Source organism: Symphalangus syndactylus, chromosome 16, assembly GCF_028878055.3.
Source record: "Symphalangus syndactylus isolate Jambi chromosome 16, NHGRI_mSymSyn1-v2.1_pri, whole genome shotgun sequence".
Taxonomy (NCBI): Eukaryota; Metazoa; Chordata; class Mammalia; order Primates; family Hylobatidae; genus Symphalangus; species Symphalangus syndactylus.
This window is the reverse complement of record NC_072438.2, coordinates 85432910-85448015: the sequence shown is the minus strand read 5'-3', so window position 1 is coordinate 85448015 and position 15106 is coordinate 85432910. Positions and strand designations below refer to the sequence as shown.

The 15106-nt window shown below is 40.7% G+C and overlaps 1 protein-coding gene across 1 annotated transcript in view; it reads left to right on the top strand.

The window, feature by feature from the left end:
• Nucleotides 1-11630, top strand: part of BASP1 (brain abundant membrane attached signal protein 1) — a 59668-nt gene extending 48038 nt beyond the window's left edge. The window contains exon 2 of the mRNA XM_055246119.2: nucleotides 10005-11630. Coding sequence (XP_055102094.1) covers nucleotides 10014-10697 — 684 coding nt within the window. The 5' untranslated portion in view covers nucleotides 10005-10013 and the 3' untranslated portion in view covers nucleotides 10698-11630. The remainder of the gene's footprint in view (nucleotides 1-10004) is intronic.
• Nucleotides 11631-15106: the final 3476 nt, after the last annotated feature.

Genomic DNA, 15106 nt, shown 5'->3' with positions numbered 1-15106 from the left:
ATAGGAATGGCATGTAAAGTAGTGAACATAGTAACTTTCGAATCATATGGAGAAATTTGATATCATTTTCTTATTTTATATGGCAGTTAATGTATGCCAGTGATTCTTATTACATTACAGAACCATGTTGTTGTTCATTGACAGAGCAACGTAAATGTAAAAACGTGTTAATGAAAAATCAAATTGGAGATACCATGGAGCACATGTGGTAATTATGGGAAGGACCCAGTGCATGTAACCTCCTTGGCTTGGGGGTGGATAACTCCTGGAAATTGTGTCATTGTGCAGGGTTGCATTTTCTGAAGAAGGGCAATGGTATATTGGGGGCTTGCATTTTTCATCCAAAAACCATTTCATGCAAAGACTTGAATAACATTAAATAATGGATGTAATCAACAAAGTACTACTGAAATGAAGTTTCAACAGTCCACAAATGGTGAGCATCTGCATATCAAACCTTCTAAAATTAAGTATATAGGCTGAGATAAACATTAGCATTTCATTACCAATAATTTTGCTTGCCACCAAAATGCAGAAGGGCTCTTGAGAGCTATTTGGATGACCCTGGTCTCTGGAGGGCATCTTTTGGAAGCCTGATGGCATGTCATCACTTAGACCTACCACAAGGCACTGAAATCCTCTTAACGGTGGTAATGATAACACTATTGTTTTTCCTACTTCTTGCTCCTTTTGAGCCAACATTTCTCCCTTTCTTGCTCTCCTATATCCAAACAACCTGTTTAGTGTTTTATTTAAAGGACTAAAGAAAGGAAGGAATAAATGATAGTTCTCAGAAACCTCACATTTCATTGCAAAGCTATTAGAACAACTTCCAGCTCAAATGTTAATTAGATACCATTCTGATATATAGGGTTGTGTCTTTAAATACTGCAGGAGTCTTGACCCAAACCCAAAGAATGCATAGGCAGCAGGGTTGACCCATGCGTTTTCACTTGGTACCAGCAAAGGGACTTGAGAACCCTTAGTCACTGCAAGAGGCAGAAGTGTCTTCTATTAAGGACATAATAAGTCCTGCTGAAGACTAGGTCAGCTTAGTGACTCCACTTGCCACAGCAGTTGTTGGTCAAATTGGGTTCCTCTGGTAGCACCAGAGAGCAAGGGACACTACCCCCTTGGGTTTCCCAATTCATACACCGTTGCTGTCACTTTGGGGCAGAATGGAGGTAACGGATATTTTCACTCTGGTGTGTCTCTGACAGTGTCCTGCTATAGAAGTTTAAGGAACAGTATATGTGGCTTCAATTTCCATAAGTTAAAAATGCAGGAAAAAGATTATGTCTGGAGGAGTAGATTTTCAGAAAAAGCAGTTTTAAGGAGGGTGAAAAGAGAATTTATTCAAAATGAGAGGCGTTTTCTCTGTTCCTTCCCCACCTCTCCCTCCCTTGCTTGCTCTGTTCTGTCTCCCTCCCTCCTTATTTCATTCTCACTCTTGCTCTTGTTCATATAAGAGTAATGAATCTTTGCCTTATTGTGTTTGAATTCACCATGACCTCCTTGTTGATATTCCTAAAGTTGGCATTAAAAGCCATATCTGGGGTGGGGCATGGTGGCTTATGCCTGTAATCCCAGCACTTTGGGTGTCTGAGGCAAGCTAATCACCTGAGAGGTCAGGAGTTTGAGACCAGCTTGGCCAACATGGTGAAACCCCGTCTCTACTAAGATACTAAAAATACAAAAATTAGCCAGGTGTGGTGGTGCACAGGTAATCCCAGCTACTCAGGAGGCTGAGGCACGAGAATCACTTGAACCGAGAGGCGCAAGTTGCAGTGAGCCGAGATTGTGCCACTGCACTCCAGCCTGGGCGACAGAGCAGCGAGATCCTGTCTAAAAAAAAAAAAAAAAAAAAAAAAAAGAAAAAGGCTATATCTGACCTGGATGACCTGGAACTCTTTCCCAATGTAGGAACTCCAAACATAATCTTTCAAAACGTTGCCTGTGGATAGCTCTGTAAAAATGGTGATACACCCTGGTTTCGTTTTGTTAAGTGGTTGTATTGCACTAGAAATTTGGGCCTGAGAACTTTTCCCACTTTGTTTTTCTCAACGTTTCTACGTAACACTAAACTGAATATCACATTAGTTTTCAAGAATTGTGATTAGCCCTTGTGAGATTGATTTAAACTGTATTTGAAAGGATAATTTAAAGTATCTGTAGGCTGATACTACTTAGCATCCCATAAAAGGAAAAGATGGTTTGGTTATTTTTAGGAAGCACGCTTGCTCAAAGAGATTGGGCACAGGGCAGGTCTTGCAAGGCAGGACCACCAGTAGTTGGTAGATGACCCATCAAAAGTAGGTAAAGGGGAAACAACCGAGTGTCTTCCACAACCAGGGCACTGTGAACTAGTTCTGCGTGAGTGAAGCTGATGAAACCTGACTTTTCTGACAGTTAAGATGCTATCTGAGATGTCTTCAGTGAGCCATTCCATCCTGACTCATTCCTTACAGAGTTTACACTTTATTCTGAAAAGATTTTCTAAATATAATTGAAAACGTTAAAAAACATTTGCTTTAATAAATATTTGGATGCCATTTTACAATTTTTATTTGTATTTTTTTTCCTTTTTTTTTTTTTCTTTTGAGACGAAGTCTTGCTCTGTCACCAGGCCCCAGGCTGGACTGCGGTGGCGCGATCTCATCCCACTGCAACCTCCACCTCCCGGGTTCAAGCGATTCTCCTGCTTCAGCCTCCCAAATAGCTGGGACTATAGACGTATGCCACCGCACCTGGCTAATTTTTGTATTTTTTAGTAGAGACGAGGTTTCACCATGTTGGCCAGACTTGTCTTAAACTCTTGACCTTGTGATCCTCCCACCTCAGCCTCCCAAAATGCTGGGATTACAGGCGTGAGCCACTGCGCCCAGCCCTTTTTTTTTTTTGCTTTTTACAATTTTTTTTTATTTCTAATTTTCAGCAAGCTTCACATATTGAAATGATATATGAAGACATCCAATCATAGTAATAGCAGCTGGTTGTCAATTTAATCTTTAGGGTGTAAGATGATATGTTTTAATGACAGTGATATTTAGTGCCAGAAGCATTCATAAAATTATTTTTCACCCTAGAAAGAGAATGCACTTTAAGTATCTTCATTTTACTGATTAGGAAATTTGAGATCCAGAGTGGGAGGTAACCACTGAGTCTCATAACACTTTGTTGACAGTGGAGACCAACCCCCAGCACACCTACCGTTTTTAGCAAACTTCATACTGAGTGCTAGGTGGCTTGTTTTTGACACAAGTCAAACAAATAAAATATTTCATAATTTATTTTTTTCCTATATGGCATTTTGCTGTCTACTCTTCCACCTTTATTTTCTCAAACTGAAAGACTGAATTTTAATACAGTAGGTTGTGCTAATGGAGTGGTTTAAGGTAAGAAAAAATGTAAGTGCGTATTAGGAAAGTTCTGGATGAGTTGGTCATGTCAGCAGCCAAATCATGGTTGTTCAGTGAAATTATTTGCTATTAAGTGTGTACAGAGGGGATCATATTATAGTTTGTAAGAACTGTGGTTGTTTAGTGAAATTCTTAGCTATTAGGCATGTACAGAGGGGATCTGGACCCAGTGTGTCCTATGGATTCTGTGTACAAAATAAACACAGCAGATGATTTGAATGGATAAGGAATATCTTCTGTGTTCCCTGACAGGCTTCCTGGAGAAAAAGGAACAAGCAATTGGAAAACTTGGTAGAGGAGATTGTCTCTATTACAGAATGTCTTCATTATAACATCAGATTTCAAATTATTTCTCACCTTTACTCTCCCAAAGAAATTTTCATATTAAATTTAAGCTCTCAATAGTGAGAATGAGTTTACTGGTTTCTTTTTTTTTGGGGGGGTTTGCTATTATAGCAATGCATAGGACTACATATTTTTCTTATAAATAGAATTTTCTGTAAAATAAGAAATACTTGTTAGCTCTAAGACTCAACAGAATTGTTTTAATTTGCTTTGGAGGAAGAATTAAAACCTATTTTTTAGGCCATATGTTCGTTCTTTATTTATTGATTTTTTAACCAGATCCTCTGAAGAAACTAAAGTGTAGTTGTCTCTGAGGACAAAAACAAACAAACAAACAACAACAAAAAAAACTTCACCTTACCTTGCCTACCTAGCTATGAAGTTGCTCTTTTATGGCCTTCCTAGGCATGAAGAAGTTAGAGAAACTCGTCTTTAGAAGTTTCATGAACGTTCATAAATGTACACTTTTATTTATTAGGGAACAAGATTTGCTGCCAATAAACAAAAGAAAGATTTGTGTCAGGACTGAATGAGTAGTTTAAGCTAACATCAATTATAGAAAGTGAGACTCAGAAGGTGATAGGTATGTATTCCACGGATGCAAACGCTTTTTGAGTTTCCTGGCAGGTGTAGGCAAAAAAGGACCAGGCTAGTGTGATGAGTAATCACCTTCAACCCTCCCTCTGACCTTTTCAGGCCTCCCTCTGATTTTCCTGCTTTCTAGCCCAGGTTGCTCTGATCAACTCACAGTGCTCAAATAGTACATTCTCTTCCGTCTTCACCAAAAAGCAGAACTTTAACACATTTATTCCAGAATATCTGTTTCTAGCCAGATGGGATTAATTAGATGGAGGCTTGGTTTTATAAGGTGGAAGGGAATAAAACTAGTCACAAGATAGTTGTGTGGGATTTTAAAGATGTAAGTTAGTGTCTCTGTTAAGCTATTTGACATCTGATAAAAGAACAATATTCTTCTGTGGGAAGTGACAAAACAAAATGACATTTGACAATGTTAGCTTCTCTCATCAACATGGTGTGTTTAGCTTATTAGCCAAGATAAGGTGTAGACCAGGTTTTTACCCTTTACATATGAAATTTGAGGCATTAAATGGGTAAAAGAATTGGGATTCCTCTTCCATCTTGGTGATCAAAACACTTTTCTCTTGTTTCCTTGGACCAAGTGATGAAGAGGTAGTGAGGGGACAGCAAAAAATGGAATTACATTTCTTCTCTTTCTTTATTTTTATTTTTTGAGACAAGAGTTTTGCTCTTGTTGCCCAGGGTAGAGTGCAATGGTGCGATCTCGGCTCACCACAACCTCCACTTCCCAGGTTCAAACGATTCTCCTGCCTCAGCCTCCTGAGTAGCTGGGATTACAGGCATGCACCACCACATCCGGCTAATTTTGTATTTTTAGTAGAGACGGGGTTTCTGCATGTTGGTCAGGCTGGTCTCGAACTCTCGACCTTAGGTGATCCGCCTGCCTCGGCCTCCCAAAGTGCTGGGATTACAGGTGTGAGCTACCGTGCCCAGCCCCCTCTTCTCTTTCTCTGATCACTCCAATACTCGTTCTAATTGGGAGGAATGAATTTAACTAATCTTTGGTTTTTATCTCTGTGTAGAAACTGATTTCTTGGTAGAATGGACTGTTAATATATTTAAAAAGACTCAAAACCTCTTAGAATCTTAAGTATGTAAAATATTCAGATCGAAGAAGTATAGATTTTACCTTTACAATATGGTGACAACAGATGACTGTAAACACTTCTTTTTCAAGTAGAACCAGCAGGGGTATGCATGGAACACATATACCAAACATCTTCCTGATAACATTAAACATTTTTAAAAGATGTTAAATGTTCTTTTCATTGTGGTGCTTCAGATTCCTGATTCTAGAACTTGTGTGTGTGTGGAACCTGTGTTCTAACTATTCTGTTGGAATTTAAAAGCAAATAATTATCTAAGAATTTTCAAATTAAATGATGGGGGAAGGAACTAACATTTTTGCAGGCCCTGGAAATGTAAAATGTTGTACTCACATGGCCTCACATTAAATTCTCATGAAATTGACATTTTTAAAAAAAATTTATTTTAAAGGAAACGGAAGGACAATGAGATTAAATAACTTGTGCAAGGATTCTGGGTGGGTGTGCTGTGGAGGTGGGATTTTTATACTCTGCCATGACCCAATGTGCAAAGTCTCCTTGAAATTCAATTCTTGTCCAATATTTACCAGATTAAACTCAGTGGAATTCCACTCTCTACTACTGTTCTGTTTTGTTTTGTTTTTTTTGAGACAGAGTCTCACTCTGCCCAGGCCATAGTGCAGTAGCTAATCTCAGCTCACTGCAACCTCTGCCTCCCGGGCTCAAGCTTCCCCAGTAGCTGGGATGATAGGTGCGCACCACCACGCCTGGCTAATTTTTGTAATTTTTGTAGAGATGGGGTTTTGCCATGTTGGCCAGGTTGGTCTTCAACTCCTGACCCCAAGTGATCCACCCACCTTGGCCTCCCAAAGTGCTAGGATTACAGGTGTGAGCCACCACACCTGGTCTTTAAAGGACAGCTCCAGAATTTGCTTTTTTCTGACATGTCATAACAGAGGTCAGTTTCAGTGTTTGGTTAATACATAAACATATAGAGCTGAGGTCAGTGCATTCAGCATTGGTCTGAATTTTGTTGCTGTGCCGCTCAGTTTCTAGTGAATTTCCTAATTGTGGAGAAATGCAAAGTCAGTCTCAGCCTTTTCAGTGACTTTTTTAGTTGAAGTGACTTTCAGCATGGATTGTCTGTTGCTGTATTTTTTTTTAACTGCTTTATTTTAATCTTAGAAGTTCCAACTTCTAACTTTCTATACCAAATGGTTTCTTTCAAAATTAGAAGTAACAGAAATGAATGAAATCGGCTGGGCATGGTGGCTCACGCCTGTAATCCCAGCACTTCGGGAGGCCGAGTGGGCAGATCACCTGAGGTCAGGAGTTCAAGACCAGCCTGGCCAACATGGTGAAACCTCATCTGTGCTAAAAATACTAACATTAGCTGGGCGTGGTGGCAGGCTCCTGTAATCTCAGCTACTCGGGAGGCTGAGGCAGGAGAATTGCTTGAACCTGGGAGGCGGAGGTTGCAGTGAGCCGAGATTGTGCTGCTGCTGCACTCCAGCCTAGGTGACAGACTGAGACTGCATTTCAAAAAAAAAGGAAAGAAAAGAAAAAGAATGAAATCATTAAACTGTGTGCTCGTTGCTTTCTCTTGGTAAAAAGCTTCTCTGGCAAATAGGAAGATGAAATGTTGAAAGGCAGAGGATACTCGAAATACTGAATTTCTTCCTTATTCCCTCAACACCTGAGTTCTGAGCTACCCCAGGTGGCACCATCCTTGTAACCCAGGCGCATAACATTCCTGGGCTGAGAGCTTTGCCCCGTTGCCGGCTTCTCAGCGGAGTTCCTTCTATCCCCTCGATGGTGCCTTCCTGCCTTACTGAATTTTGCTGGACTTGGCCTTTGCTCGTAGTACAGCTCCACGAACTCAGCTAGTAGGATTTCCTTATGGGTAAAAGGAGAATGTGAATGGCATACTACCCCATGGTGCTGTTGAGATTACATATTTGATGTAATATATTTATGAGTAGGATTGTGCTTGATACCTAGGAAACGGTTAGTAGATGTTGTAGGCAAGGTCTTCACCCATATGGTCTTGGGAAATAATGAGACAATCCTGCTTTTCGAGGGTTCAGGTGGGTCCTATGAGCCTCCCTCTGATACCTCAATATAACCAGTAGAGGTAAATTAGCAAAATGCCAGGGGCGTTAACTTTTTTTGAAAAACAAACTGGATTGAGACATATTTTCTTACTTATAACTTGATTATGTGTGTTCATTTTTGACCCAGAAACAAATCGCAGCTGGGCATAAAACAAAGAATAGAATGTGGCCTTAACTATGTGTCAGAAAAGCCAGTTTTAGATTTTAGGTTTGTAACCCAACATGACTTTAAACCTCTGGGGACTGCTGTATAGAATTTCATGCTGTGGGTGTCAGAAAGCAGCACCCCCTGTTATACTTACTGTACCCCCTATGTTTGCACTTTATCTTAGCGTCTGTAATTTCTAAGTTGGTGTATGGGTTTCTATTACTGGATTGAGAGAAGATCCTAAAGGCAGACCTGTTAGGTTTCCTGTTTCTTATTTAGCTCAACCTAAGGGACCCAATGTATCTTGAAATACCAGAGCTGAAATTATATTTGGTATAGGCCATTCGTGCATACTGACTAATTAAGAATTCAATGGAAGAGTTATAAACTACAATTTAAAATATTGATCCAGTTTATTTCTTTATATTTTCATGTACTGCTGTGTGATTGCTTATAGGATGAAAGTATATTTAATTGTATTTTTCACCAGGTATGTTTGTTTCTACTTTTAAGGGAGAAATCAAAAGTTAAATCCAATAGAGCCTGTCTGAAGCAGATTATGACCAATTGCCACTCCCTTTTCTAAAAAAAAAGGACATGTAAGAGAATCTTAGGTAACATCATAAAGACCTTTCTTGAGAATATGAATAGTATTTTAGTCAAATTTCAGTTTATTGCTTTTCTTTTCCCCCAACTACTGAAGTCATTCCAGATAAGAAATTAGCATATAGAATGGTGAGAAAAATTTTGACTGAAGAATTCATTTTCTTCCACCAAAAATTTGACTTTTAATAAGATAAATGTAGGTTATTTCACTGTCATGAATCTTGATTCCAAGGGGGTAATAAATAAACAGCAAATCTGTCTCTTATAAATGAGGGATGTATATATTTGCAAAGCTGGCAAAGGAGTGTGTACAGTTCTGCCAGTGGATCTAACCTGGGCAAAACCAGGTGGTCCCCCCTGCTCTCTCCTGGGCTTTTCTCATTTGTGGGACTAACGAGGATAGTGTAATGTGATTTCTGCCATGCTTCATCCAGGAAAAGCAACCAATTTTCTTTGCAAAAGCAACATTTCAGTGGATTTTCACTGATGTGTGGTGACAGAAAAATGGACTTGAAGGAAAAAAAACGCACCAAGAGCCTGTTTAGCTCTGGCCGTGGTTCTGGATGAAATTTATTATTTATCTGGTTTAATGCTTGGTTTTCAGGGGAGAGAATTTCAAGATTCAAATATAAATCGAGTTTCTTGTGCCAGAACTAAAGCGGCAGCCTCAAGATAGTTGTTAATGACCATTGAATGTGCATGTATAGTTTGAATTCTAACCAGGAAATTGATAATGAAGAACAATTTTATGTTACTATGGAACTATTTTTTTTAAGCTAAAAATACCTTGAAGTGAATTTATGTCAGACACAGCCAGCAGGAGACACTCGCTTTTTCATAACTGCCCCTGCTTGGTAAGAAGATAGACTGAATCCTGTTTACCTTACCTGTTTGAAGATGTGTTTGCTGATATAACACACACATATGTAGCAGAGAGAGTTTGTAGTTTGAGATTATTTTCTAGAAATCTGTGATTTGTGCTTTATTACAGCTGTGCAGTTTCTCCAGAAAGCATTTTAAAATTGCAACGCCTTTCTCTAGCTCTAGCCCGGGTCTAAGATGGCTGCCCCTGCCATGCTGCACACGCCTGTTCCACGCTTGGTGTTTCATCAGACATGGGATGGCAGATGAAAAACAGATAGTGCTCCTCCTCTCCCGGGTTGACAAACTTTGCCTCTAATCACTGATTCTTTGATCTCAGCTTATTATTCCCTCAACTGGCTATGATTAGAAGCTCCACAACTGAGCTCCTTCATTTCTTTTCTTGACACATTGTTTTAAAAACTCATTTAAAATTATTGCAGAACTCACTTAATTGAGCTCCTTAATGTTTTTGATTCTTTTTAAAATTTTTAACTTTTAATTATGTAATAACAGTGTAATATAATAATGTAACTGATTACCCGGCCATGGTGGGTACACCTGTGGGCCCAGCTGTGCAGGAGGCTGAGGCAGGAGGATCCCCTGAGCCCAGGAGGTGGAGGCTGCAGTGAGAAGAGATCTCACCACGGCACTCTAGCCTGGGTAACACAGTGAGACCCTGTCTCAAAAATAAATACATGAATAAATTGAATTTAACTGTGCCTAACTATAGTTTACCATGCCACCCCTTTGGGGTGTGCAGTGCAGCAGGCCCAGAACTCCTTGCTTTGCAAAATGCAGCTTTTTGTGGTCCCCACACTTGCCTAGTAACCGCCGTTTTGTTTTGTTTTGTGTTTGCTTCCAGAACTCCAAGATGGGAGGCAAGCTCAGCAAGAAGAAGAAGGGCTACAATGTGAACGACGAGAAAGCCAAGGAGAAAGACAAGAAGGCTGAGGGCGCGGCGACGGAAGAGGAGGGGACCGCGAAGGAGAGCGAGCCCCAGGCGGCCGCGGAGCCCGCCGAGGCCAAAGAGGGCAAGGAGAAGCCCGACCAGGACGCCGAGGGCAAGGCCGAGGAGAAGGAGGGCGAGAAGGACTCGGCGGCCGCCAAGGAGGAGGCCCCGAAGGCGGAGCCCGAGAAGACGGAGGGCGCGGCAGAGGCCAAGGCTGAGCCTCCGAAGGCGCCCGAGCAGGAGCAGGCGGCCCCCGGCCCCGCTGCGGGCGGCGAGGCCCCCAAAGCTGCCGAGGCCGCCGCGGCCCCGGCCGAGAGCGCGGCCCCTGCCGCCGGGGAGGAGCCCAGCAAGGAGGAAGGGGAACCCAAAAAGACTGAGGCGCCCGCAGCTCCTGCCGCCCAGGAGACCAAAAGTGACGGGGCCCCAGCTTCAGACTCAAAACCCGGCAGCTCGGAGGCTGCCCCCTCTTCCAAGGAGACCCCCGCAGCCACGGAAGCGCCTAGTTCCACACCCAAGGCCCAGGCCCCCGCAGCCTCTGCGGAAGAGCCCAAGCCGGTGGAGGCCCCGGCAGCTAATTCCGATCAAACCGTAGCCGTGAAAGAGTGACAAGGACAGCCTATAGGAAAAATAATACCACTTAAAACAATCTCCTCTCTCTCTCTCTCTTTCTCTCTATCTATCTCCTCTCACTCTCTCTCTCTCTCCTCTCCTATCTCTCCTCTCTCTCTCTCTCCTATACTAACTTGTTTCAAATTGGAAGTAATGATATGTATTGCCCAAGGAAAAATAAAGGATGTTGTCCCATCAAGGGAGGGAGGGGGTGGGAGAATCCAAATAGTATTTTTGTGGGGAAATATCTAATATACCTTCAGTCAACTTTACCAAGAAGTCCTGGATTTCCAAGATCCGCGTCTGAAAGTGCAGTACATCGTTTGTACCTGAAACTGCCGCCACATGCACTCCTCCACCGCTGAGAGTTGAATAGCTTTTCTTCTGCAATGGGAGTTGGGAGTGATGCGTTTGATTCTGCCCACAGGGCCTGTGCCAAGGCAATCAGATCTTTATGAGAGCAGTATTTTCTGTGTTTTCTTTTTAATTTACAGCCTTTCTTATTTTGATATTTTTTTAATGTTGTGGATGAATGCCAGCTTTCAGACAGAGCCCACTTAGCTTGTCCACATGGATCTCAATGCCAATCCTCCATTCTTCCTCTCCAGATATTTTTGGGAGTGACAAACATTCTCTCATCCTACTTAGCCTACCTAGATTTCTCATGACGAGTTAATGCATGTCCGTGGTTGGGTGCACCTGTAGTTCTGTTTATTGGTCAGTGGAAATGAAAAAAAAAAAAAAAGTCTGCGTTCATTGCAGTTCCAGTTTCTCTTCCATTCTGTGTCACAGACACCAACACACCACTCATTGGAAAATGGAAAAAAAAAAAACAAAAAAACAAAAAAATGTACAATGGATGCATTGAAATTATATGTAATTGTATAAATGGTGCAACAGTAATAAAGTTAAACAAAAAGAAGTAATAAAGACTATTGGGTTTTTTGTTCTGTTTGTTTTATTTCTCTAGTCCCCCTCAATAACTGCTTTATCAGAGAACAGAGCACTGTATTAGCCATTTTTCTGAATATATTTGGATAGAAGTAAAAAATAGACCATGGACGGTGGATCACGCCTGTAATCCCAGCACTTTTGGAGGCCGAGGTGGGTGGATGGCTTGAGCCCAAGAGTTGAGGACCAGCCTGAGTAAGACAGTGAGACCCCACCTCTATTAAAAAAAAAAAATTGTCAACATTATTTGTTGAAAAAAATAGGGCAATGTCAGTAAACTATCTCAGAAGAAGTTAAACTGAAAACTTACTGTGTCTATGCATATGCACCCTCTAAAAATGTAACTAGTTAATTTACTTAAGAAGGAGAAAGATTTTAAATAAAACACGTTAAAAGACAATAGATTTGATCTTGAAGGCTGGGAAAAAATGAATGACAGGATCTTATAGAAACCTGTGTTTGTAAATTGTGGCATCACTAATGGTTATTCTGTTCTATCCCATCCCCTATTTTTATTTTTATCATATTCATGGTAGAGCCAGGAAAGGCAACCTGAGAATTGTGCTATGAGACAGCAGTGATGTGGAAGCAAGCATGGAACTGGCTTTTATGGTGACCGGATTTCAGTCCTGATTTTGCCACTAGTGACTTGGATGGGTTTTAAATCACTTCCAACCTTCCCAGACCTTCCTTGCTTTACCTATAAAAGGGTGTAGCCTTTATGATCTCTGAGGCAAGGTCCCGTTTAATGGTTTGAGTACATACCCGGTGACAATTTAATGTCACGATGCATAGGTACGCACCGACTGATGGGATGTCTCTTCCATGTCTTGATTTTCCAAAACTTAGAGTAATGAATAACAATTTCATAGATTAGAAAACTCCGACATAGGAAATGTCCTGTGGAATGTGTGAAGGCCAGTGTAATGGAATTGATTCTCAAAGGGACATTAATGACGCAATGGATTCAGACGAACCTGGTTCCATTCTTACGGGTTACATTACACATGGTTAGATAAAAAAGGGAAAAAAATCTTCTTTGAGTATTTTGGGAGTAGCCTATAGTCTGTCTCTCACCTCATTGGGAAAGAAAAAGTGGTGAAAGTGAGTATTATGTAAATATGTCCGTTGGGTTCAATTGGTATTTATGATTATTTTTTGGCACTTTGGGTTCTTGTTTCTATAGTGAGATAAATTTGAATTCTTAATGCTTGAAAGCACAGCATACAAGAAATCTGAAAACACAGTAACCAGCAGGCAACTGTTTTACATTAGAAAAAAGAAGGGGAATGTCCAGGTTATTACCCGTGTGTCCCCGCATATACAAAATAGCTTGGGGGCCGATGACGGTGATGGAGTGGTTGGAGTGGTAGAAGATTCAGTGAACCGTGGAGGACATTTATATAGCTACTGATTAAATGCCAGGCATTTATTGCAGAAAAATGTGCTTGGTGGAAGTAATATTTTATATACTCACTGTCTTCCCCACTTCCCCTTTTTCTAATAAAAAAATGCTAAGCTTTTTGGTAATTAGAACAATCAAATTAGCCTCCCAGATTAACATTTATTACTATAAATTGCCATTTTCTGAATAAATGAAACAGACATTTTTCTGAATTTATTTGGAGTTGCAGAGCAGGAGAATTAAAATCTGAGCTATATATATTTATTTTTCTTTTTTCTAACTCTTATTAGGTATTGAAGCAATTAAAAAGTGTTAGAAATATAGTCACCAAAATGTTTAAATCAGAATTTTAACCTAGCCATGGTTCATGACATTGAATTTTACTGTACTGAAGAGAAAAACTTGAGCTGTAGTTTGAAGTTGTGTATGCAGCAGAAAATGTAGTATGTGTGGGAGTAACTGGCTCAGCCAGGAAGGGAGCAATGTTGGGCCATGTTAATTTGGATTAACCTAGATTGTTTTCACCTCATGAATGATTTAAAATGAAGAGAAGGGACTGCATAGCCTGTGCTGAACAGGCAAGTCAGAACCACTGGGGAACTTACCGCATATTTGCTTCACTAACTCAGGGATGTCCGTCTCCTCTATGAAGAATGAAGGGTTCCAGGGTCTAACGTTCATTTACTGGGTGCCTTTGTGCATACTGCAGGGAGGAAACTATGAGGAATCCAGAGGAACTTGTACAGGGATGCAAGGTTTGTCCCTCCACTTTGAAGATTCTTTTCGGTAGCTGATGCCGCCTCTGCATGATGGGAATGGACTCTGGTCCCCAAGAGCTGGCATGTGCCATGCATCCCAGGATGGCCCTTCCTGGTCTCAACCCTGAGAGAAGGCCATCTTCAGTCTGTTCCTGGCAATATGGAGGCAGAGGCAATACTGGCACTCCCGGAACGTCATTCCCCATTCTTGGAGAATCTCCTTTCTCTCTGGAATCAAGATGTAGGTCTAGTGGACAGTAAGGACTTGGTTGTCAACTACTTGTGCTGACAAGACCTAGACATACTTTAGCTGGGTAACTTCTTTACCAAAGTTGGGTAAATTATTAGGTACCAGCATAGCCAAGAGTACTTACTGCATTGCTAACAGGAAGTTTGTTTTCATAAAGCATCCTGGGACTTTAATTTTCCTTGAGTGAAACATCATGGTATAACGAAACACAGTATCTTCACTGAAACATGCACATACTAGTTGGTGTCCATGATCAGAGCTAACTATAGGACACCGATCTTAAGTGGTTCTTTCATAGATAGAAGGCATATACACATCCAGCAAATTTCAGTCAGGTTTCATCTATGAAAAAAACTTATTTATGAAATTTCCTATTTTGATGTTTTCTGGTTTCTTTTCTCAAGATTTATGGGATTAATCTCCATCCTTTTGATTTCTATTCTGCTATTTGGGAAGGTAACTGGAGTTATTTTGAGCTTTGTTTTTTAGCTAATTTGTGTAATAATGAAAACTGGATGCTCAGGAGGTAATCTTAAAAATGTACCAAATGGCAGTACCACTAGTAGTTGTGAGATTAATCAGGTGAGCTTTTACATTTATCCTCATAAAAGGAGGCACAATTTGCTTGATTTGTAACTGACACTGATTTGGTTTACTAAGTAGTTAATATTTTAAATATTTAGCTCAGAGAGTGCTATTTGGCCAGAGTGTCATGTATTCTCTCAATGCTATCTCCTCACAGAAAAATTAAAAGGGCAATGTAGGGAGTTTTTCATGAAGCTATATTTCTTTGATTTTTTTTATAAATGCTGTCTCTTACCAAGATCCTATATGCTTTCTACTGTTTCTTTTTGTTTGTTCGTTTTAAAATTTTTTTTTTAGAGAGTCTCACTCTGTCACTCAGGCTAGAGTGAAGTGGTGCAATCATAGTTCACTGCAGCCTCAAACTCCTGGACTCAAGAGATCCTCTTGCCTTAGCCTTCTGAGTAGCTAGGACTGCAAGCAAGCACCACCAGGCCCAGCTACTTTTTTTCTTTTTTTT